Source organism: Malaclemys terrapin, chromosome 9 (assembly GCF_027887155.1).
Source record: "Malaclemys terrapin pileata isolate rMalTer1 chromosome 9, rMalTer1.hap1, whole genome shotgun sequence".
NCBI classification, from domain to species: domain Eukaryota; kingdom Metazoa; phylum Chordata; order Testudines; family Emydidae; genus Malaclemys; species Malaclemys terrapin.
Genome location: NC_071513.1, coordinates 36406053 through 36432718, shown reverse-complemented (window position 1 = coordinate 36432718; position 26666 = coordinate 36406053). Strand labels below are relative to the sequence as shown.

The 26666-nt window shown below is 45.4% G+C and overlaps 1 protein-coding gene across 6 annotated transcripts in view; it reads right to left on the bottom strand.

Moving 5' to 3' along the window:
* The window catches only part of DIAPH2 (diaphanous related formin 2), an 869427-nt gene that overhangs the window by 511322 nt on the left and 331439 nt on the right, over positions 1-26666 (bottom strand). For all 6 annotated transcript variants that reach the window (XM_054038969.1, XM_054038972.1, XM_054038973.1 and 3 more), the window contains one exon: positions 21674-21768. In XM_054038969.1, the coding sequence (XP_053894944.1) occupies positions 21674-21768 (95 nt within the window). The remainder of the gene's footprint in view (positions 1-21673; positions 21769-26666) is intronic.

The following is a 26666-nucleotide window of genomic DNA, read 5'->3' as shown; positions in this document are numbered from 1 at the left end:
AAGGAAATGTCTGATCCAGACCTTTCAAAAACAGGGAAGTCATGTGGTGGGAAAATACCGACTGAGCAGTCACCGGAGGGTGGAAAGCCGAAATTGATGCTAAGTGTACCCTGACCAAGGCAGGCACCAGCCCTTGGGTCCTAAGGGACAGTAGGTAATCAAGGATGAGCTGGAGCGACGCAGATGGGGTGGAGGAGGGATCCTCCCTCCAGTGAGAGGAGATCTGGTTGGAGCGGTAGTCTGCTCGGAGAGGCCGCTAGGAGTTCTAGGAGGACCCCGTACCAATGTTCACAGGCCCAATCCGGCGCTATCACGATAACCTTTGACCCGTCTGTCTTCACTTTCTGTAGGACCTTGCCTATCGGGGTAAGAGCGGGAAGGAGTAGAACAGGCAGCCCGACCATGGAATAAGGAACGCGTCCGATATCGCTCCTTCGCCCCCTCCTGCACTGGAGCAGAACTGAGGGCAGAGGCGATTCTGGTTGGTGGCGAAAAGATCCACCTGGGGAGTGCCCCATTCTAGGAAGAGCTGCCTGGCAACCTCCCTGGGGAGTGACCACTCGTGCTGTTGAGAGAAAACCCTGCTCAGGTGATCAGCTCGTGTATTGCATGTGCCAGGTAGGTGAAAGGCCCTCAAGGACATTTGTGGGCTATACAGAACTCCCACAGGACAAAGGCTTCCTGGCACAAGGCCGAGGACCTCGTGCCCCCTTGCCTGTTGATGTAATACATTGCAGTCTTATTGTCCGCAAGGACTCTGACCATCTTCCCCCGCAATTACCAGTGGAAGGTTATGCAGGCCAGGCGCACCGTCCTGAGTTCCCTGACATTTATGTGTTGGGACAAGTCTGAAGCCGACCATCTGCCCAGGGTCTGGAAGCGCCCCACGTGGGCTCCCAATCCCAAGTCCGAGGCGTCCGACACCAGATGTATTGAGGGAGGGGTCTCTCGGAAGGGGATCCCTTGCAACATATTGATTGGGAGGGACCACCACTGCAGGTCAGCCACCACCGCAGGTGGAAGCGTGACGACCTTGTCCAGGCCGTCCCTGGCTTGGGAGTATTGGGCGGTAAACCAAAGTTGAAGGGGCCGCATCCTGAGTCTGGCATGCTGCACCACCGATGTGCATGCCGCCATAGTGCCTAAGAGTTGAAGGCACACCCTTGCTGTCATCATGGGGAAGGCCGAGACTGAAGCTATGAGACCTTTGAGCGTCTCGAACCTATCTCGGGGGGAGAGAGGCCGTGACCACTACCGAGTCTAACAGCGCCCCTATGAAGTGTATGTGCTAAGCCGGGACTAATATGGATTTGTCCTTGTTTACCACTAGGCCTAGACTGTTGCAAGTGGCCAGGAGGAATTCCACCTTAGCCTGTACCTGGGATCGAGACTTGCCCTTGAGCAACCAATCGTCCAGGTAGGGAAAGATTTAAAGCCCGTTCCACCTGAGGTGGGCTGCCACCACTGTCATGCATTTTGTAAAAACCCTGGGGGCCGTAGAGAGGCCAAAGGGAAGGACCGTAAACTGGTAGTGGTCCTGCCCCACCAGGAAATGGAGGAAGCGCCTGTGACCCTTGAAAATATGCATGTGAAAGTACACATCCTGGAGGTCCAGGGCCGCGAACCAATTCCCCGGGGTCTAGGGACAGAATAATAGAGAACAGGGACACCATACGGACCTTGCAACGGACCAGAAATTGGTTGAGATACCACAGGTCGAGGATGGGCCTGAGCCCGCCTTTCGCCTTCGGGATCAGGAAATACCAGGAGAAAACCCAATGCCCTGAAATTCCCAAGGTACCCTCTCCACCGCGCCCAGAGTGAGGAGGCACGCCACCTCCTGGTTTAGAAGGAGGGTGTGCTCCGGGTCTCCAGGGACCTCTCAGGATGGAGGATGGTGGGGAGGGGGCGAGGCAAACTGCAACATGTACCCCTTGGAGATGGTACTGAGGACCCACCAGTCCAAAGTTATATGGGACCATTGCACTCGGAAGGCCGGTAAACGGTTGCCAAACAGCAACTTTATTAACTGGGGGGCTTCCCAGGCAACAGGCCCAGTGGCCCCCGCAAAGAGTCAAAAATGCCTCTTCCCCTGCCTCTTGCCCTTCAAGGGGCCAGGTCGTGGGGCCGAACGGGACTGGCGCTGGGATCTACGCCTCTGCTCCATCGGCCTCTTAGGCGGGGGCTCATATTTGCCCCTAACTGGGGAAGCCGAGGTCTGAGGCCTGGGTTTGTCCTTGGGTGGCGGGACATACAGGCCTAGGGTCTGCAGGGTGGTGCGGGAGTCTTTCATCCCATGCAGATGAGTGTCTGTTTGGTCCACAAACAGGGCTTTCCCGTCGAAGGACAGGTCCTGCATGAGGGACTGGGATTCCGCGGACAGCGAGAGCCACAACGCCCTTCTCATGGAAATAGCCAAGGCCATCAAACGGGCCGCTGTGTTCGCCGCATTCGAAGCCGTTTGAAGAGCTGCTTTCGCTGCCACCGCACCCTCGTCGACTAAGGCTTTGAATTGCCTCTTGTCCTCGTCTTGGAGAAGAGGCTCGAATTTCAGCAGAGACCCCCACAAGTTAAAATCATACCAGCTCAGCCGCGCTTGGTGGTTCGCGCTTGGTGGTTCGCTGGAAGCTCGCTGATGAATAAACCTTTTTCCCAAAGGTGTCTCGTCTCCTGACGTCTTTATTCTTGGGGGTGGGTGCTGGATGGCCATGTCTCTCACAATGGTTAACGGATTCCACCACCAGCAAGTTTGGGGTTGGATGAGTGTACAAGTACTCATGCCCCTTTGCTGGCATGAAGTCCTTCCGCTCCGCCTTCTTAGGAATGGGCGTCAGGGGGCTGGGGTCTGCCAAAGTCCGATAGAAATATTGGCTACCCCTTAGTGAAGAGGCAAGGCCACACAGCCTGGTGTCAAGAAAGACAAGACATTAAACAAAGTGTCCGATGGCTCCTTCCATCTCCTCAGCCTGGAGCTGGAGATTCAAGGCAACCCGTCTAAGAAGCGCTTGATGAGCCTTAAAGTCCTCCTGAGAGACAGGGGGCGGCACCACTATAGACCCATCCGGTGCCAACGAGGCAACCGGTGCTGCCTCCAGGGCCTCGGGCGGTACCGTCGGCTCAAACCCCAAATCCGGGCCCGGGTGCCGTGCTGGTGGCTCGGTGCCCGAGGACTGATCCCAGTGCCAAGACGGGGACGCCTAGTGGACCTGGCCTGTATGGGGTCCTAACAGAGCCACTTGCTCTTGAGGGGCAATGCGGCCCAGGGAGGGACGGCTGGGAGCCGAGGCTGAGGTAACTGATGAACGTATGGTGCCGTACGAGTGGCTGGACTTGTCCCGGTCATGTCGGCGCCAAACTCAGGATTTGGACCTTGATGACGACGACATGTATACGTCGGAGGTACTGTCTCTGGAATCCCTCCGGCGACCATGGGTATGACGCAGTGGTGCCGTGCTGGTCGGGATGCGCTCCGAGTATGGCGTCTGTCTCAGCGAACACTCAAATATGAGTGGCGGTGCCGACGGCGTCAAGAACTACTCCTATCACTCCAGCTGGAAGAGAAGCGTCGACGCCTTCTATCACGGTGCCTGTGGCCCTTCCGGGCAGTGGAGGCCTCCGGAGACTCGCTCTCAGGCGACTCGGCTGATGGAGTAGAGGTCTGTCTTGGGCTACGGGAAGGCCCCTCAGAACGGGCAGGCATCTCCGCCTCGGATCTGGCTGGAGATGGTTGATGAGCACCCAGAGTTGGTTTCCCTCAGGATCGGGGGCCCGACTCAGGCGGCATGCCCGGCACTGGAAGGACGAGGATGTCACACGCCGCCTGTGCTGCCTCCGGCGTCAACGGTATCCTTACCGGAGGAGAGGCTCGCATGGACGGGACCGGACTACTCCACTCAGCACGAGTCGGAGATCTAGGTCCCGATGGGGATCGTGGGCTGCACAACTCGGGTCCGGCCTCACCCCTATCCTGGTCTCGGCGCCGCTGGGTCTTCCCTTGCTTCTTAGCAGGGGAGCGGTGCCGACTGGTCGATGGGCCCTCGCTCCACACCGAGGACGCGATGCCCGACGCCAGGTCAGGTCGGCGCGCCAGTGCTGGGGCCAATGCCGACTCCATGAGTAGAGCCCAGAGACGGATGGGGGTTGGTTGGATTTTCATTAGCTGAAAATGAGAGTGAGTGATTTCACATAGGGAGAAAAACTTGAGATTCTGCGCACTTCTCATTAGAAGCATTGGGGTGCTAGTAGTTTACAAAACCTGTTCAACAGGTTTCCTTAGAGGATGAGGACTGAGAGGTCAGATATGGAATGACAGTTTTGTAAAAATACAAAATTACAGGGGTAATATGGTGTTTTTGTCTTATCTTTCTTGAGAGCGTTCATTCAAGAGCAGAGTTTCACCGACAGAGTTGCTGTTGGCGCATTTAGTGCACTGGATTATGTAGAGTCACATGCACTAATAGGCAGGCTTAGGATCTATGAATCTTGAAAGCTATGTTGTGAGAAGTACTGATTATTGCAGCAGAAGAAATATGTCTTCCAGTTTTTCATGTGTTGTTAGAGCAGGGACTGATGTGCAGCTTTAAGTTGGTGGCTCAGGATCTGTGGGGGCTTGCTTCTGATGAGGAGCTTGGCAAGGTTGCGGGGATGTTTGAAGGCCAGAAGAGTGGGATTGGGAAAGTTTTTTTCAGGATGTGGTCCCCATTGAGTATGGGTTGTTTTATGGTGCCCCGTACGGGTTCTAAGATGGGGTGGTAGGTGACAATTAGGGATGTGTGGTATGAGGGGTTTTCCCCCGCCCTCTGTACTGAAGCAGATTCTCTCATTTTATCTCAGGTAAATCTTTGGTTTTGTGGTGCATTTGTCCAGACAAATCTTCTTCAAGGTGACCCATGAAGAGGCTGGAATATTGAGGAGCCATCATAAGAACACAAGAACGACCATACTGGGTCAGACCAAAGGTCATCTAGCCCAATATGTGGTCTTCCAACAGTGGCTAATGCCAGGTACCCCAGAGGGAATGAACAGAACAGGTAATCGTCAAGTGATCCATTCCCTGTACTATCCTAGTACTCATGGCTGTTCCCATGGTATGGTCCTAGGCCAGGGGTGGGCAAACTTTTTGGCCTGAGGGCCGCATTAGGTTTCGTAAATTGTATGGAGGGCTGGTTAGAGGAGGGGGTCGTGGCCCGGCCTCTCACCTCCTATCTCCCTCCCCCCGGGACCCCTGCCCCATCCACACACACCCGCTCCCTGTTCCCTGACCACCCCCGGACCTCAGTCGCCCCATCAAACCACTCCTCTCATTCCTGATGCCACCCCCCCCCGAGGACCCAGGACCCATCCAACCACCCCTTCTCCCTGTCCCCTGACTGCCCCCTGCAAGGCCATCCAACCCCCCGCCCCTTCCTGACTTTCCCCCCGGGACCCCTGCCCCCATTCAACCCCGTTTTCCCCCACAACCGCCCCGACCCCTATCCACCCCCTGCCCCCTGACCACCACCCCAAACTCCCCTGCCCTCTATCCAACCCCCCCTGCTCCGTGCCCCCTTACCGCGCTGCCTGGAGCACCAGTGGCTGGCAGCGCTACAGCGGCACTGCCCAGCTGAAGCTGGGCCACGGCACCGCCACCACCACGCAGCACAGAGCACCGGGTCAGGCCGGGCTCTGCAGCTGCGCTGCCCCAGGAGCTCACAGCCCCACCACCCAGAGCATTGCGCCGGCGGCAGAGCAAGTGAGTGAGCTGAGGCTGCGGAGGAGGAGGGACAGCAGGGGAGAGGCCAGGAGCTCGGGGGCCGGGCAGGATGGTCGCACTGATCGGATGTGGCCCAGGGGCTGTAGTTTGCCCACCTCTGCCCTAGGGTTTGTGGTTGAATGTCAAATTATTATGGGTGAGGACAAAATGAGTGAGTTTGGTGATGTGCTTGGGGTGGATACCTGAGTGTTGTCCATTATCCTGTAAATATTTGAGGCAGGCAATGATGCAGTCATTGTGAGGGATATTGGTGTATATTGAGGTGATATACAGGGTGGCAACAATGGTGTCCTGAGGGAGGTTAACAACATTGTGGAGTTTCTGAAGGAAGTCATCTGCATCCTAGAGGAAGATGGCCGCTTTTGTGGTATGCGGTTTGAAAATAGTTTCTATGAATCCTGATATCCCTTCAGTAAGAGTGCCACGGCCAGATATAATGGGACTGCATAGGTTCCCTTGTTTGCGTATGTTGGGAAGCATGTAGAACTCCCTGGGGTGAGTTCATGAGGCATAAGGTTGCAGAGTTTCTTTTGGAGTTTGAGGAAAGATTTGATCCTTCTAAAATTCCTTGGTGAATTGTGAAATGGGGTCTTCTTTGTGTTCTTTACAGTAGGTGGTGCCAGAGAGTTGTCAGTTGTCCTCAAGGTAGTCATTCTGGCTGAGAATTATGATGGTATCTCCTTTGACTGCTGGTTTGATCACTATCTGGTGGTTGGATTTCAGCAACTGTATAGTGGTCCTCTTGGTGACAAAGAGGCTGTGATAGATGTCTTGTTTGTTAAGGATTCCACAGTCCATTTTTTTTCCTGAAGAAATCCATGTAATGAAGAAGTGTGTGATTTCATGTGTGATGATTCTTTTTACTTATAACTATCAGTGGACATTTGTGGGTTGTGCCATCATTATTGTGAAATAATTCTTTAATTTGGGGTTAGTTCTCCACACATTTTGTATGGCATCAGGTTCTGACATGGGGCAGAATTTCAGTCCCTTAGTCCCCTGATAATTCAGCTCTGGTTAGGGGCATTAAAAGCATAAAGTCAGAATAGCATACAGACATAGGACTTGCCATACTAGACCTTATTAAGGGTTCGAGTCCATCCAGAGATGAAAGTAAGCCGGTCCGGTCCTGTCCGGCATATCGGCAAGAGCCGGTACGCCGTGCCGGACTGGACCGGCTTCCCCGGCGGTGATTTAAAGAGCCCAGGGCTCCAACCGCTGTGGGGAGCCCCGGGCCCTTTAAATCCCCGCCGGAGCTCTGGCAGCTGGGCTCGGGCAGGGATTTAAAGGGCCCAGAGCTCCGGCCACTGCGGGGAGCCCCAAGCCCTTTAAAACACTGCAGGCGCTCCAGGAGCAGGGCTGGTGCGGCGCTTTAAAGGGCCCGGGGCTCCCCTCAGCGGCTGGAGCTCTGGGCCCTTTAAATCACTGCAGGAGCCCTGCCGCCCCAGGGTAGCGGAGGCAGGGCTCCCACGATGATTTAAAGGGCCCTGAGCTCCACAGAGGCCGGAGCCCTGGGCCCTTTATTTCACCCCTGAGCCCCCTGGCTCCCAGCCGCCTCTGCAGCTGGTAGCTCCAGGGTGATTTAAAGGCCCTGGGGCTCCTAGCCACAGCCGGAGCCCCAGGGCCTTTAAATATTGAAAGACTATGCCTCTTCCAGTTGAGGCCACGCCCCCGCTCAGGACTCCGGCATATCGGTAAGTCCTTTAAGTTACTTTCACCCCTGAGTCCATCCCACTGCCTCTGGGAAAGGTACATGCCTGGGGCTTATTATTACTAATAAATATTCTAGCATTCCCCACCACAAAAATATTCCCATCTAAAGTAGACAAACACAGAACACAAAGACGTATAAAGGAGGGGAATGGGGAAAGGAAGGACAGGGCTTAAAAAAATAATAATAATGTGAACCATACTATACAGCAGCCAAATAATACAAGCAATAGTAAGAGGACAAGTAGAAATTACAAGAGTCAGTAGTGGGGGAGAAAAAGGCAAACAGTTTATTCTCAGAGGGATTTGGAGTAGGAAGAGGGCTGCCATTCTAGATGAAGGAAGAGGTGGGGGTGGGGGGGAGCACTAAGAAGAGTAGAAGGGTGAGGTCGAGGAGAGGGAGCTGAGGACAGGTGGCGAGCAACTGGAGAAGAAAAGCTGAGATGTAGGTAAAGGTACAGTGAGAATGAGGAGTTTACGTTGTGTGGAAAGAAAGGAAGAGTCAACGATGAAAAAGGAAGTCCAGGTCATGAGTTAAATTTTGTTACATCTCATGATTGCCTACATGGTTATTGGAAATGAAGCTCAGTTTCCGGAGGACTTCACAATGGACATCTTTGTTGGCAAATGGGTGATCTTAACTCATGTTAGCTAACTTGAGTTAGTTAACTTGGATTAAAGTAACAGTGGTCACATGACAACTCATCTTTTAACTTGGGTTAGCAGCTCGAATTAAACCCCACAATCCTATAGAGGCTTGAACTCAAGCTGCTAACCCAAGTTGAAAGAGGATTTATGTCTTCACTGTAATTTTAACCTGAGTTAAGAGCATCCCCTACCCTAACAAAGACATATCCTTATAGAAGAGAGACAGAATTAAACAGAAAAGAAGACTGAAGTATCCTTTGACATCACAAGTTATTTTTCCAGACTAGTGTTCCGGCATACTGGCAAATTAACAAAGCACAGCTTGTACTGTCATCTGCATAAACTATACTACTACTTTGGATAAACTGACTACAGTTTCTAGCACCATCTTTAAGATTCCTTTCATATGAACTAAAAACATTAAATATAGAATATTATCTCTACTTTAACAGCTAAATTACACATTTTCTTACCACATAATGTAGAGAAAAAAAATCAGTATACCTCAATAATGACAAGGAATAAGATGACGCTCCATATGAGAAAATATGATAAGGAGAAGGGGGGGAGCAGAAACATGAATGAATTTTCTTAATAAAACAGAATTAGGCTGGATTTCAATAAATTAAGCATTTGATTTTATCTGTGAATATCCAACACAAATTAACACTTTGTGACACATTTTTATAAAATTTGATTTTCCCTCACCCTCCAAAAATACTGCAAAGTTGACCATACTTAACTCTGTTAAAAATATCTGGGAGATTTAACTAATTTTTGCAGGACTTATTCTGTATATGATATAATCTCATGTACATCGGCGATTACATGTTCATTATCATGCTGTTTAACATAAGTAAATAAAACAAGATTTAAAAAAATTGGGAATAATGGCTTGAATTCATAAACAAAAGTTAAGAATATGTCCAAAATTAGTTGTACTTTCATTACCTCTCGAATTTTTAAACCACTTTGTCTTACTCAAATTTTTAATTTGAGCATAAGTACTCTTTAGATACCTAACAAATCTATTACATATTCATACAGCTAAAAAGACAATTCCACCATCTGTTCACATACCAGTTTTACTACTCAAAGGTGCAAAAACTAGAATAGTAAAAACATTAAATATAGAGTATTATCTCTACTTTAACAGCTAAATTACACATTTTCTTACCACATAATGTAGAGGGAAAAAAATCAGTATACCTCAATAATGACAATCTATTATATCAATTGTCCAAAATAACTAAACTTGAAACAATAAATCATCATAGTGAAATAAAATATCCAATGGATAAATATTCCATTATTTCACATGTTCCAAATGAACATGTCAGTCTATTAAAATAAACCTTTCCATTGTTTTCAGAATGAATTCACCACTACTTTATTTTATTAGATACTGTACTGAATATGCTTAAGATACAACAATCAGTAAAGTTGAGCCTTTACCTTTAGGGGCTAAATCTTATTTAACTCTTTGAAAATGTTTTGTTTATCTTCAAGGTCCAAAACTCCTTGAATGATAGAAAATTTGAATGATGAGCGGAATAAAGTCTTTTTTATGGGGGTCCTGAAGCAACACTTCAGATATAATACATCTATCTGAAGGACTTCAGGGAGACATTTTTCAATCAAATAAATTGAATTTTGAGTTTCAATGTCATTTTGGTTAATGTACCACTCTGATTCTTGACCAGCTACAGCTGGTACCATGAATAACTACATATAGACAATTATTTTGCAATGCCTCCCTCCCCCTCCATTTCTTATGCCTCTGTTCAATAGGGAAAAAGAAGGAGGTTGCTTAATGGAGAAGGTCTCGAAAGGGGGAACAGGAGAAATAGACTCAGTATGTTCAGGGATATTTTGGAGCAGTTTATTAAGAGAAAATTTGGGTTTTAAGAATATTCTCTTAAACAAGTTTCATTATCTGTCTGTTCCACCTTTGTATGTTATCATCCCAAATAAATATAATCAGAATAGTAATAAAAGAGAAAGTCATTCATACATACTCGTATAATATACTATACAACTAACACAGAGATGCAAGCTACATCAGATATAAGTGACCATAGCTACTCTGGCTCCACTTCCCAACCCTGCCTGGGGATTTGCACTTGTCAATTGATGAAGTGTGACACTAAATAAGAATTTTGGCCAGGATAAAAGAAGCAAGTTTAAGGTTGAAGAAGGACATAACAGTTGTTTTTTATGTTAGTGCAATTGTTATGGTGCAGCAACACAGCTCCAAACTGCTTCTCAGCACAGCGTACCCAAAAAAGCACCATTGACTCTAAAAATCTGCAAACTGACATAAAAAGTACATGTAAAAGCACACAGAGAAACCTTACCAAACTCAAACTACAGTGCCTATTTAAACCACACTATGTCCAAACTACAGAGTAATGTAGGAGCCTCAATGCATTGAGTTTAAATATTTTATTTAAATATTTGAATCTATGATGGACTACACCAAGTCCACTTGACGCATTCCCATTCAAAATCAAAGAACATTAACTGCAGTCCTATATTTAGTCAATTATTTGAAATCTATTTCCTTTCTGGTGTTTTGAGGATACTGCTGGACAGAGTCCCTGCCTCATTAGAATCTTAGCTGGTAACTGAGGAAGGAGGTAATAAAAAGCCCCTCCATCCATGCACACACACATCAGTAGGGTGCAGTACAGAACAGCTACCTAATCCTGTTGCTAGCACTTTTCCCCACCAAAAGCAGTGTCTACCATATCAGGATGGAGAAAAAATAAATCAACTTCAACAAAAGATGAAGGATATTTCTTTTTCTACAAGAAACGGGGTTCACAAATAGGAAATAATTTCTATCTATGGTTGTAAATATCAACAAATTCTTCTATGACCATGGGATTTTATGTATAGTCTAATAAAAAAAAGTTGCAGTGACAAGACAGACAAAACTGGAATGTCTTATTGTTGCTTTTATAAAATCAGTGTGCAGGACTTGAAACAATACTTGACAATAACTTCTATAATTTAATAGATGACAGTTTTCTGTCCAGAGTTGGTTGCTCAATCTGAGTTCTTATTTTAAATTCCAGGGAAAACAACAATAGCATGTAAACAGATTTTGTAGTCTTATCAATGCCATGCTTCCCATACTGATCACATTTACAACCACCTAAGCTTTCATCGCTTCAGACAGTTTATAACAAATACATAAGCACAACAAAATATGTATTGAACTCTTACTAACTTCTGCAAATTTCTAACCGGAAATATATAAAAGCAAAACAAAGGAAAATAAAAATTAATAATTACAAAAACAGTACTCTACTGCATTGTTTAAATAACTCCCTCCCTCACCTCGTTTTTGTATAATTAGAGTGTAAATAAAAAAATCCATTTTAGGATTGGAGAGATCTATGGTATGCTTATTAGAATACAGGTAGCTTAGGGTGACCACTCACACTTTTTCAGAATACTGGACATTCTGGTAATTCTGGGAACGGAGGGGGCTCACCCCCACCAGCGAGACCTTGAATGCACAGTGCATGGTCAGGCTGCAAGGAGGATGCCATTCTGAAGAGAGTGTCATCACGCTAGCAGGGACAGGGAACAGTATTTAAAAGGGAACCCACCATCCGATACTGGGACTAAACACATCCAATTTTGCTTCAGTACTAGACAGGGGGAAACCTTAGAAGTGCAAGACTGTCGGGCTTAAAATCACATGAATTGACTGCATATAGGTTCTTTAATTGTTTTAATATGTTTTGTTCTGTTCTGTAGTGCTTTTACCTTAAAAATAAAATAGGCTTGCATAGAAAGTGCTGTGGGATAACTGTGGGCAATTACCCTGTTAGTCTCCAAAGAGAAAGTAGGCAAGTCAACTTAAGCAGAGTGTCTTATTAGGAATAAGATGGTGAAGGCAGGGAACTGTTCAGCTTGGAGAAACACCAGGTCAGATGGGACAAAGGTGCATCTCTCTACCCAAGGCCTGGTCTACACTACGAGTTTAGGTCGACTTTAGCAGCGTTAAATCGAATTAATTCTGGACACGTTCACACGACGAAGCCGGTTTCTTTACTCCACCTCCGACGAGGGGATTAGCGATAAAATCGGCCTTAGCGGGTCGGAATTTGGGTAGTGTGGACGGAATTCGACGTTATTTGCCTCCGGGAGCTATCCCACAGTGCTTCATTGTGACCGCTCCGGACACCACTCTCAACTCAGATGCACAGACCAGGTAGACAGGAAAAGCCCTGCGAACGTTTGAATTTCATTTCTTGTTTGCCCAACGTGGAGAGCACAGGTGACCACGCAGAGCTCATCAGCACAGGTAACCATGATGGAGTTCCAGGATCGCAAAAGAGCTCCAGCATGGACCAAACGGGAGGTACGGGATCTGCTCGCCATATGGGGAGATGAATCAGTGCTAGCTGAACTCCGTAGCAGTAAACGAAATGGCAAAATATTAGAAAAGGTCTCCAAGGCCATGAAGGACAGAGGCCATAACAGGGACGCACAGCAGTGCCGCGTGAAAATTAAGGAGCTAAGGCAAGCCTACCACAAAGCCAGAGAGGCAAACGGAAGGTCCAGGGCAGACCCGCAAACATGCCGCTTCTACGCGGAGCTGCATGTCATGCTAGGGGGTGCAGCCACCACTATACCAACCGTGTGCTATGACTCCATCACTGGAGAAACACACAGGGAAGAGGGTTCGGGGTACGAGGAAGAGGAGGATGAAGATAATGTAGATAGCTCACAGCAGCAAGGAAGCGGAGAAACCGGTTTCCCCAACAGCCGGGATATGTTTATCACCCTAGACCTGCAGCCAGTAACCCCCGAACTCACCCAAGGCGTGCTCCCAGACCCTGAGGGCACACAAGGAACCTCTGGTGAGTGTACCTTTGTAAATATTACAAATGGTTTAAAAGCAAGTGTGTTTAATGATTAATGATTCATTTGCCCTGGCAATCGCGACCAGTACAGCTACTGGAAAAGTCTGTTAACGTGTATGGGGATGGAGTGGAAATCCTCCAGGGACATCTCCAGAAAGCTCTCCCTCAAGTACTCCCAAAGCCTTTGCAAAAGGTTTCTGGGGAGGGCTACCTTATCCCGTCCACCATGGTAGGACACCTTACCACACCAGGCCAGTAGCACGTAGTCTGGAATCATTGCATAACAGAGCATGGCAGCGTATGGTCCCAGTGTTTGCTGGCATGCAAACAACATCCATTCCTTATCGCTCTTTGTTATCCTCAGGAGAGTGATATCGTTCACGGTCACCTGGTTGAAATGCGGCGATTTTATTAAGGAGACATTCAGAGGTGGCCGTTCCTGCTCAGCTGAACAGAAATGTTCCCCGCTGTTAGCCACGCAGTGGGGGGGAGGGGTGAAGTGATCATCCCAGAGAATTGGGTGTGTGGGGGGAAGGGGGGTTAGTTGGGTTTGTGCTGCATGTCAACCCGGGAACCGCAGCCCCTCCTTTTACATTGCAAACCCATTTTAAATGGCCAACCCAACGGATACTTGGTATGGGAAATGAGGGCGCTACTGTTTGAAACCATTCCCACATGTTAAGAAGGTTAAAAAAGCCAAAAGACTGTGGCTTACCATGGCTGCCTGCAAGCCGAAATCTGTTGCCTGGCACTGCATGAGTGATCTCTCGCATCAAACCAGCAGGCCCTCAATATAAGAGGAAAAATGCGACCTTGTAACGAAAGCACATGTGCTGTGTAATGTGAACAGCAAAATTTAACGTGAAAGAGTGTACCCACTGTTCTCTAAAATGTGTCTTTTATTCACCTCTCCCTTCTCCTCCACCACCTGCAAATGTTTCTCCTTCACGGAGGCTAGTGAAGATTAGAGGGAGAAAACGGCGGACTTGGGATGATATGTTCACAGAGCTCCAGATGTCCTCCCATGCTGAAAGAGCACAGCAGAATGCGTGGAGGCAGTCAATATCAGACTACAGAAAAGCACAGTATGAACGAGAGGAGAGGTGGCGGGCTGAATTGCGGGCTGAACAGAGCAAGTGGTGGGCTGAAGATGATAGGTGGCATCAGCTTGCAGACAGAAGGCAAGAGTCGATGCACCGGCTGCTGGAGCATCAAACTGATATGCTCCAGAGTATGGTTGAGCTGCAGGAAAGGCAGCAGGAGCAGAGACCGCCGCTACAGCCACTGTGTAACCAACAGCCCTCCTCCCCAAGTTCCATAGCCTCCTCACCCAGATGCCCAAGAACACGGTGGGGGGGCCTCCGGCCACCCAGTCACTCCACCCCAGATGATTGCCCGAGCATCGGAAGGCTGGCCTTCAATAAGTGTTAAAGTTTTAAAGTTTGAAACTGCAGTGTGTCCTTTTCCTTCCCTCCTCCCCCACCCATCCCGGGCTACCTCGGCAATTATCCCCCTAGTTGTGTAATGAATTAATAAAGAATGCATGAATGAGAAGTAACAATGACTTTATTGCCTCTGCAAGCCGTGCTCGAACGGGGAGGGGAGAGTGGGGTGGTTGGTTTACAGGGAAGTAGAGTGAACCGGGTCGGTGGATGGGTTGGAGGGTTCATCAAGGAGAAAGAAACAGAAGTTTCACACCGTAGCCTGGCCAGTCACAAAACTCGTTTTCAAAGCTTCTCTGATGCGCACCGCGCCCTGCTGTGCTCTTCTAATCGCCCTGGTATCTGGCTGCGCGTAATCAGCGGCCAGGCAATGTGCCTCAACCTCCCACCCCGCCATAAATGTCTCCCCCTTACTCTCTCAGATATTGTGGAACACACAGCAAGCAGCAATAACAATGGGGATATTCTTTTTGCTGAGGTCTGAGCGAGTCAGTAAGCTGTGCCAGCGCGCTTTTAAACGTCCAAATGCACATTCCACCACCATTCGGCACTTGCTCAGCCTGTAGTTGAACAGGTCCTGACTACTGTCCAGGCTGCCTGTGTACGGCTTCATGAGCCATGACATTAAGGGGTAGGCTGGGTCCCCAAGGATAACTATAGGCATTTCAACATCCCCAACGGTTATTTTCTGGTCCGGGAAGAAAGTCCCTTCCTCCAACTTTCGAAACAGACCAGAGTGCCTGAAGACGCGAGCATCATGTACCTTTCCCGGCCATCCCACGTTGATGTTGGTGAAACGTCCCTTGTGATCCACCAGGGCTTGCAGCAGCATTGAAAAGTACCCCTTGCGGTTTATGTACTCGGTGGCTTGGTGCTCCGTTGCCAAGATAGGGATATGGGTTCCATCTATCACCCCACCACAGTTTGGGAATCCCATTGCAGCAAAGCCATCCACTATGGCCTGCACGTTTCCCAGAGTCACTACCCTTGATATCACCAGGTCTTTCATTGCCCTGGCAACTTGGATCACAGCAGCCTCCACAGTAGATTTGCCCACTCCAAATTGATTCCCGACTGACCGGTAGCTGTCTGGCGTTGCAAGCTTCCACAGGGCTATCGCCACTCGCTTCTCAACTGTGAGGGCTGCTCTCATCCTGGTATTCTGGCGCTTCAGGGCTGGGGAAAGCAAGTCACAAAGTTCCATGAAAGTGCCCTTACGCATGCCATAGTTTCGCAGCCACTGGGAATCGTCCCACACCTGCAGCACGATGCGGTCCCACCAATCTGTGCTTGTTTCCCGGGCCCAGAATCGGCGTTCCATGGCATGAACCTGTCCCAGTAACACCATGATTTGCACATTGCTGGGGCCTGTGCCTTGTGAGAGGTCTATGTCCATGTCAATTTCCTCATCACTCTTGTCGCCACTCTGCAATCGCCTCCTCGGCTGGTCCTGGGTTTTGCTTTGGCATGTCCTGACTCTGTATATACTCCAGGACAATGCGCGTGGTGTTCATAGTGCTCATAATTGCCGGGGTGATCTGAACGGGCTCCATGATCCCAGTGTATGGCGTCTGGTCTGAAAAAAGGTGCGAAACTAGTATCTGACGGAAGGGAGGGAGGGAGGGAGGGACGAGTGACGACATGGCGTACAGGTACAGGGAATTAAAATCAACAAAGGTGGCTGTGCATCAGGGAGAAACACAAACTGTCACACAGAATGTCCCCCCCACCACCACCACCACCAAAGATTGAACTCAAAACCCTGGGTTTAGCAGGCCGTTGATTTCACGGAGGGAGGGGGAAGCAAATGAATACAGAACAAATCTATATTTTACATCTTAAGCAGGCAGACGACGGTGCAGCATGACTGATAGCCCTCGGCACCTTCTGGGTGCTTGGCAGAAAATAGCATACTACGACTGATAGCCATCATCGTCAAGACAGTTCGATACGACTGAGCATGTCTGCCCAGGTGCCCATGATTGACAGCCACTGCAGTACGATGACGACGGATACCAGTCATAATATACCATCTTCTACCAAAAGGCAAGGGGGCTGCTGTTGTGTGCAATGCAGCCCCATGTCTGCCAGCACCCAGATCGCCGATGAAGGATACCAGTCATACTGCACCGTCTACTGCCAAAAGGCAATTAGCTGCTGCTGTGTGGCAATGCAGTAGCACGTCTGCTGGCACCCAGAAGACATATGGTGATGGTGAGCTGAGCTGAGCGGACTCCATGCTTGGCGTGGTATGTTGTCTGCACAGGTAACCCAGGTAAAAAGGCGCGAATAGATTGTCTGCCGTTGCTCTGACGGAGGGGGAGGTGCCTGACGACGTACCCAGAACCCCCCGTGACACTGCTTTGCATCATTCAGGCATTGGGATCTCAACCCAGAATTCCAATGGACGGCGGAGACTGCATTCAGTTGCCCTGAATTGCAATTGTATTCCAACACATACAGACTCAATACCCCTAATCAAAATGCACATAAACAATGGTGTATGAAAGAAGCATTAACTAGTGAAAAAAAGGAAAGCAGACAGTAAAATAATGTAGCATGTATTCAGTTTTTCTATTTATTTTTTATCTATACATTTCTACAATATGCAAGAAATTAACTCTCTACATTAATATTATCAGCTTCCAAACAATTAAGCTTAATACCCTATTAGAAACATACTACTAGGCTGCTTGTTGGGCTCATAGTTGAAGGACACGACAGCATGGTTCTGCTAAAATTAAGCTCACTAGAATTCCAGTACAGACCCTGACTGAAGAGTAAAACATGAAATTAAGCTAAGCACTAATATAAAAAAAAGGGGAATTTATTTTTCTCCTCAATAAGAGGACTTTACCATGAAGGATTTATTCCAATATGTGGTTGTTTTGCTTTTTGGTGGTGGTTTTGTTTTATTTTGGTTTGGTTTTTTTGCACTAAGTATTTAGACTTTGATTTAAAAGGATGGGTATAAATCCAAACCTTCCCTCCTTCCATCCAAAATAAGTCATTTGCTATTTCTTTGTAAAGAAAATAGAAACCAGGATTTCTTGCTCTCATCATTCCTCCGCTCAGCAACTATCTGTGAAACATACTGGCTACATGTCCCATCCCCCTCTAGTGCTGGCACATAAAGAATACTATCAGTAACTTCTTTAGCTCAATGAAAGAGATCTATGGGATAGCTCTAAAGCTTCCAACCCTACTGAGGGCATCAATATGATACCACATGATGGATTTTTTTTTTCTTTTTTTTCTTCTTCTTTTTTTAAAGCCTAGGAAGTTACATACAAAAATATGTTAAAAAGACATTATTAAGGTTACTAAATCAAATCAAGCACTCAAAAGTAAGACAATGCCAGAAATAAGTTAGCCTATGCATCTTAATTCAGCCCCCTTGTATGAATGCATTATGATACAATCTACTTACATGTTCACATATTTTTTGCTATTGGACTCTTATTCAGTGTCAGGATGGACCTGTTCCAGGGATCAATCAGGGTTGTACAGTAAAAGAGACTCTGGTCTGTAGGACCCCTCTCCCTTGTTAGCTGCTATTCTCATGTTAAACATTCTGAACACTGAGCCCAATCTTCAACATCAAACAGAGTTTTGTCATCAAGTTTAACAGAGGCAGAATCAAGAGAATCATTTATATTTAATAGTTCTCAAAGTGCTGTGTTTTTTTTTTTGTGTGTGTGTTACATCTGGATGAGCTGGCTCTCACACTTCAGCACATATTTTGTTTTAACATGATCACTACTTGTAGCTTAACAATTTGACCGTTTTTAGCACTGAAATGGCAAACTCTCTTAAGACCACCGTCATTTATACACTGTTTTAACTTGGGAAACCCGGCATTGATGGGTAGCTCAGGAATTGTTATAACACACAATCTGTTGACTGCAGCTCTGATAATTAAACAATATTAAATTTGCACCTTCACTCACACACCTGATTTTCCCTCTACTAGACAAGAATAAGCAGTGAAGGATTATGCTGAGATGTAAGCAATAATGTACTATATTTACCAGAGGAGAAACAGAATTGGCAAAAATTTTCACTCTTTTGTTTCATGACTAAATGTTCATTTAGTTTTTTTTCCACTAGTCTCAGAAGCTAACATAATTTAGCATTCATCAATGCCTGAGGTAAATATTATAGCTGTTGATGAAAAGAACAGGCCTAAGGGTATATTAATTCATTTTTGGTACAGTATTCTTGAAAGTGTTAGACATGCAAAGGAGGTCATATGAACAAGTAAATGAAAGACCTCTAATTTCAGTACACAGCTGAGAGTCACAACCTGACAAAAATCCATTTTTGTAACACTTCACCATGATTTTCATGGATACTGCTAGTTGCATACAATTATTTTGTTGCATGACCACCACATACATGCCAGCATTTCTGAAATATCAAAATTATTTTAAGAAATCTGCAGCCAATTGAAAAAAATATATAATCTTAAACTTCACCTCAGAGACTGTTTTTAGGAATTGCTGAGAAGTGGAGTAAAATAAAAAAAGACTATTGTGTGGGGTGCAGAGGGTATGGTGGGTATATATATATTTCTTTTTTCAACAGACAAGTGGTGTAATGCAATATATTGTTCTTGTTTTGTCATTAAAAAAAAAAAGTTTTAAGAATCATAGGGTTGGAAGGGACTTCAGGAGGTCATCTAGTCCAACCCCCTGCTCAAAGCAGGACCAATCCCCAATTTTTGCCCCAGATCCCTAAATGGCCCCTTCAAGGATTAGAACACACAACACTGGGTTTAGCAGGCCAATGCTCAAACCACTGTGCCATCCTCCCCTTCCAAACTCTTCTAAAACACAATAAATTACAACTTCATAATTTATGAATCTTCAGATCCAATAATTCTCACAATTCATCATACCCTCTGCACCCCACACAATAGTCTTTTTTATCTTACTCCACTTCTCAGCAATTCCTAAAAACAGTCTCTGAGGTAAAGTTTAAGATTAATTACAAATTGCAATCACTGGAATTCAAAGGAATTCAAAAGGTGGCTAGGATCAGCCATACATTTATTGATATATCTTATACCCAAGGAGAGGTAATCTTTGCAAACTGTATATTGGCTCTTTTGACCACTGTATTAGGGACTCCTCCTGGATTTCAAAAATGCCGTACAGTTTCATCACAGCAGCTCAAATATAATGTGAAATCAAGATTCAGAGTCATATTGCTTTCCATGACTAATTCAATTCAACGTCCAAGTTACTCCTCTGCCCCACTACCTTCTGAACTAGTTTTGTGATCCACCTCTAAAACCCAGGCTGGGAAATTCTGCAAAAGAGTTTTCCCTGAGAATCTAACCAACTTCTAAGAAAAGAGGTCTCTGCCCTGATTTGACTTTCCTATCACCTCCCTTCTTGAATATGGGCTCAGGATTCCCACCATGCCTACCTCCCCATTCTTTTGCAGCTCACAGCTGTTTTAAGGGGTAAATCACAATTTCTCTCTCATCTGTTTCATGGACAATGCCTATATTCTAAGTGAAGAGCGTAATCAAGTTGGCTGCGCTTAGGTCACAGAAAAGGCAAGAATTCATTTCTCCAAGCAGGAGAAGCAAAGGTAAACTTTTTCTTTCTTTTTATTTATTTATTTTTAATCTTGGACATTACAACCAAACACCTGACTTTCACCATGCCCTGAAGTTTCCCAAACTTGAACTGTGACAGTGTCTGGGGGAACAAGTTACACAAAAAAGGACTCTGATGACAAGCAGCTGCTCTTTCCCAGCAAGTTTTTTTTCTTTAGCAACTAGCACCATGGTATTAATTTTCCTCTGTACTCAATAAAAGTAATAATGCAATTATTTTCAGTAATTACAAGATAAATTTGAATTTCAAGAAGGAAGTAACATCTTCTAAAACACCATAAATTAGAAGGGTAGCATTTTCAATATGTACAACTATGTAGTACCAATTTAGCTATAACTGCTGTGATATGTAAGATGCATAACTAAGTTTTTGTATACACATTTTTAGAAGATCTAAAATGTATTAAATGATTAAACAAAACTTCCACCAGTAAATACTTTGCAATTGGTATTACTGAAAATGTATATTAGTAAATAAATGACAATCTCACATATCTGGAGGATTAGATTCCAATAGGAAAATTTTTGAGAAGAGTTTGAATAAGGTCATACTGATATTATATAGCTTGTTTTCCCAATACGTATTTGAGATGGTGTAACTGGTCTTGCGCAATACATTAGTATCATTTTTACTGCTGTACATCCCATAAACCCACTAATAATACTGTCCAGGACTTTTGTGAAGGATTCTGCATAAATGTTATTTGGTCAGTGAAAATTTACTGAGGCCTCACTCCTAAACAAACCAGTTCAAGTTAGGGGTAGTTTTGTCACCATGAGGACTGCAGAATCAGACATTGTATTTACTTTCCACCTATCAAGAGGAAAGTATATGGAGTTGCATAGAGAAGAGAATAAATTCCATACTTCATGACTGTAGGCAATATTTATGTTCACAGTGATAAAAGGAAACATGACTGATCGTTAAGTACACAGTGTCTGACATTACAGTCCCCACACAGGCAAAACTCATTGACTTTAAGGGGACATTGCATGAATCAGCACAACACCCTGGGATATATTAAATAAAACGTGTCAATAATAAAATAGTACTATGTCTTCTGCAAAGAAAATAATATAGAAGTCATCATGATGAAGCAGGAACTTGCAAAACATTGTAATTAACAAGCAGTAAATATTACCCCATATTAAATTAATGGATCTGATGTCCAACATGGTTCTTGTATTCTCAAACATGTAATGGGGGAGGAGAGGTGGGAGTCATCCCCACACGTCATCAGTAGAAGATAGCTTAATGATCAGTTTGAGTATTTACTCACTATTATCTTAGTATTTTCCGTATGCACGAGAAAATTAACGTGAAGACAAAAAGGAGCCGGACTATGGCTAATGAATGTACTCTTTTGTCAACAGGTCCTTTATATAAAAATTACTTTGTCTGTATTCTTCATACCCAAAAATAAAGATGAAAGAGCAGACACAATGCATATGTATTAAAGAAGATAAACTGAGGAGTTTGTAGCTTGTGTTTAGCACACAACTTTGAATAGTTCCTTATTCTTCTTCTTGAGTTAAAGCTCATTTCTTTGAAGGGATTGTTATGAGGAAAGCTGATTTGCTGAATCAAACAGATGACATTATGACTTACCTGAATCAAGGATTCACTCAGCTTCTTTTCATCCACCTCTAAAATAATATTTTTTATTTCTTCATAAGGCATTCGGAAAGATCCCAGAAAGATTGCTGAAATTAAATAGGAAGTTATTAAAACCAAATAAGTCAAAAGTATGAAGCAACATCATAATTTAAGTACGTTTTTTTTACTGCAAAAAAATTCAGAAATAGGTTAACTATAGGTCAGATTATCAACAGGAAAAAATGGATTTATACAGAGGGCTACATAATGTTTTAGCAAAATAAGTTGTCTCATGGCAATTTCTAATGACAAATGTCCACATTCTTAAAAAATAAAAAGGCAATTATATTTTCCCTCCTTGATAATTTGAACTGATAGGCCAAAGACTGAACTGAGTGCAGGGGACTGAACTAGATGACCTAGAGTGACCAGATGTTATAGCAGGAGTGGGCAAACTTTTTGGCCTGAGGACCGCATCGGGTTTTGTAAATTGTATGGAGGGCTGGTTAGGGGAGGGGGTCGTGGCCCAGCCCCCACCTCCTATCTGCCCCCCGCCCCTCTCCCAGGGACTCCTGCCCCATCCAACCCACCCTGTTCCCTGATGGCCTCCCTGGGACCTCTGCCCCATCCACACACCCCTGCTCCGTCCCCTGACCGCCCCCGGACCTCACGGCCCCATCCAACCCTTCCTCTCATGGCCCTCCTCCCCACCTCTACGGGGGTAGAAGCAGGGCCAGTACTGAGGGGAGCACGTGCTGTATGCTTTTAAAGGCTAACACAGCTCTGAGGCTCTCAAAGGAATTTAAGATGAGTTAGCTGAAATATCTCAGGGAAGTCACACTGCTGTGTGGCCCCTGGGCTAATCTATACACATCCAAATGGATTTTGGACTTAAAAGTCACCAAGTAGTCTTGACATAGATAGGCTACCACAGTTTCAACCATCTGAGCTGCAATAACTTGAAGGGGTGTCAAATCAGCTTATCAGAGAAGAGTGTCTCAGAGCAGTTTCTACCAGAGATCTAATGTGGCCGAAGTTTCTATCTGAGGTTGGTTTCCGTGCAATCATTTTCGATACTGGCTCCATATACACTTCAACATTAACCATGCCTTAGCACAGTTGTATCAAGGTGAGTCATGTCTGTGTTAACACAAACACCCTGGCCATGATATGGCTCTCTATCGCATCTGACAATGATGTCACAGCATCATGTAGTGTTCTCATGTGGCTATATAGTCCAAACTGCGAGAAGCAAGATTGTGAACAGATGTCACACGGGAACATGCAGTGTCCCACTGAATACTTGACAGGATGCTTGGCCCTTTTTTTAAAATCAGTTTTTCACATCTATCTTCTTCAAAGTGTTTACAACCTTTATTGATAGTTGCTCTCCATTGTGTCTTTGATATCAAAACTTATGTTGGATGAGCTAAGATTCTATTTAAACGTGTCCTAAATATTTTCATTGACCACTCCTCCTGCGCTTTATGAGCAATCTTATTTCAGGAGTTTTCATCACTCATTCTAATAACATGACCAGGCCACCTAAGGTGAGCTTTGATATGCCTTAATACTCTTTCTACTATATTAATTGTTGAGACTGTTTCTCAACAATGGACCTTCAGAATAGAATAGAGACAGCACATGTGACCAACACAGAGGGACCTTCCACTACACTGACCTAGCTGGGGATCAAGCTAGATACATAGGCTAGTATACTGCAACTCCCTCAGGATAAGCTTTGGGAAATACTGGGCTTAATTCGAAGAGGTAGAGTTGCAAATAAAGTTACACTCTGTGTCCTGCAGTCTATTCACAACTTTCCCTGCTGGGTGGAAGCCCGGGGGTTGGCATTCTGTGCCAGCTGCTGGTGACCACTGCAAGCATAGAAAGACCTCACCATTTTAAAAGAGAGTTACTAGAAATATGAAGGAGGATTTCAGGGTGTGGGGACAATTTTTGAGTGATTTTAATGGAGTGTCATTCTGGAGGGAGGAATGAATAATGGAGGTTGATTTTAAGACATACTCAGTTGCTTTGGAAGGCATGGGTTTTGGGATATTTTACCAAAGCAAATAGTGCACCCACCTGGTTCCTCCACCTGAATGATAACAGGGATAGTGCAAGATATAACATTTCTGGATTTTTTCCTATTTTGGTTCCAGTGGTCATTTAGGGAATGGAGTTTGCAAATAAAAGGGTGTGTTTCTGGTGTGACAACATTGCCGTTATACATGTTATCCATCACCAGTCCTCCAGATCACACAGGGTTATGTGATTGGTAAGGGCATTTGTACTACCATGTTTAAGCTTTAGCATCTATTTCTCTTCCAAGCATGTGACCAGGGTTGATAATAGCATAACACATTCACTGTCTCATTTTCAGATGTATAGATTTCGGGATCTGGCACCAGGAGCCAGCAAGGAACCTGAACAGATACTACCAGCTATAGAATCTTAGCATATGATGGTTGTCAGTGTAACGCAGATGTCTGTATCTCCGCAAACATTGCAGAGTTAAATTTTGTGCAATTCCAGGATCTGGAAGGCCTGTCACCAATATGGTCAATTGCAGAGGAATGTGTGCTGCAGTACATGGTGTTGTTAGCAATCCGACGACTGGCATCTTCAACCATCTCTACTCGCCTATTGGCCCTCACATCTGTCAATAGGCTAAGCTGTTACCCAGTGATTTAGTTCGAAAGTATAAAGCGGGGTGGTCTGGAAGCACCAGCCTGCGTGAGGATACACATCATTCCATCACTGTTAACACACTTAGGGATCTGGTGCAGATTCTGGAACCCATAAGTGGCTGTGGGCAGGAGATGGCCTTACTCAGGCTAGCATTTGTGGCAGTATTTTTTGGAGCTTTTAGTATCAGTGAGTTAGTAGCTGGATCCTGTAAGGTTTCTTCTGGCAGACCTTTGGAACGGAGGAATATACACTGGAAGGGGTGATTGGTTATATTCACCTGGAATAAGTCAAAATGGATCAAGGGGGCCAAAGTGAATCCATTATTCTACAGGATAGTGGCAAGCCTGAGATCTGCCCAGTGAAGGCTGTGAAGGCATACGTGACAATAAGACCAGGGAGGATGGCCCCCCCTCTTCATTCACGGTGATGGGCGTCCCCTCACAACATACACCTCTACCCCGATATAACGTGACCCGATATAACACGAATTCGGATATAACGCGGTAAAGCAGCACTTCGGGGGGGGCAGGGCTGCATGCTCCAGCAGATCAAAGCAAGTTCGACATAACACAGTTTCACCTATAACACGGTAATATTTTTTGGCTTCCAAGGACTGCGTTATATCAGGGTAGAGGTATATTAGTTTGTTACAGTTTTAAGACAGGGACTGATGAGATTGGGGCTCCTACACATGAATATGGTTCCCTCTCATTCAGGATTGGGGCAGCAACAGCAGTAGCCCAGCTGAGTATGGGAGCTAGAGCAATTCAGGCAATTTGGCATCGGCATTCTCAAGCATACAGAATGTACGCGAGACCCCAGGTGGGGAAGCATTGTTACTTTTCCATTGTGTTTTCATTCCATATGTAGGTGGATGGGCCAGGCAGATGATTGGTTCTGCAATTCCCCACCACCACCACAACCACTTGGCCAGGGAATATGAAGGGGACTTGCTCCTTAAGGAATTTAAGCTGCCCATAAGAATCAATGCAGAGCAACACAATGTCATCCTGCCACTAAGTACTGAGGCCACAGCTCTACCTTAAAGCTCAAAACCAAAATAAAAGTAGCTTGGTTTTCACAGGTAGTGACCACCTCTAGCTACCACTAAAAACAATGGGATTGGGGGCCGGGGGAGGGGGGAGAAAGATCAGACCAACTGTTTAGGTCAATTGGTTCTGTGCTATATGGCTAACTTTAGGGGACCAAGTCAAAGTTTTGGAAAATGAGAACCTACGTGTTTCTCAGCAGTACTAAATAATAACGTATTTTTTTCTGTAAGCCTGCACATATTTTGTTGCGACATTTTTAAAATATTTTCCAAAAATCCTCACTAAGTAGAATTAATTATATAGGGTCAGATTGCAAGACTATTCTTGAAAGCATGTGGGCAACAAGGCAGGCATATACTAGCCTTATCATACATGGCAGTAATAGATTTTTTTATTCGAAAAATTAACAGAATTGTATTGGGCAAAAGTATCTGCCCTTGCTTTCAGGGTAAATTATGCTAGTGTAGTGAAAATAACGGTACAGAAAAGACACAATGATAATTACTAAATGTTTTTGTTAATCTATTTAAATATTAAAGATTTCCCAGTTTAGGATAGGACTTGCAGCCTGCATCGATATTAACTGGTGACTTCCAAACACAAATGTGTGAAATACTTCAAAGCTTCTCCATGTGTTAGATTTGATGGGTAAAGCTTTTCATTTTAAAATGTTTATTTGTTTTAACATTTCCTATTCCACACATTAAATGTATCACTGCAACAATGTACATATCTTTTGCAAATTCAGAATCCAAGTAATTCTCGACAGAAAGGTTTAATGGCAGTGAGACCTTTCATTACTAAGGTTTCATTATATTTCCAAGACATGTAACATTACATTTAGAAATACATATATACTATGAAGTGTTACCTAAACAATTAGAACAAATTAACTTATCTAAATGATATGGCTCGAGCGGCACGGCTATTGAGAGACAAGTCCAAGCTCTTTCATGAGTCATGCTATCACAGAGTCCCAACCAGCAGCTCCAAAGAAATTTCCCTGGAGGGAAACGGGCTGCAACAGAAAATGAAGTTACCTGTAACTGGAGGTTCTTTGAGATGTGTGGCCCTTACCTGTATTCCACTGAGGGTTATGCACATGTGCCTGGAGCTGGAGCTTTTAGTATTCAACAGTCCGCACATGCATCCTGTGCCACCTCATGGTTAAGCCTGAGGTGATAAAGGACGCAGCTGGCCACTGGCATCTCCAGTTCCTCCTCTACCACAGATCTGTTGGATCCGCAGCAGAGGGAAAG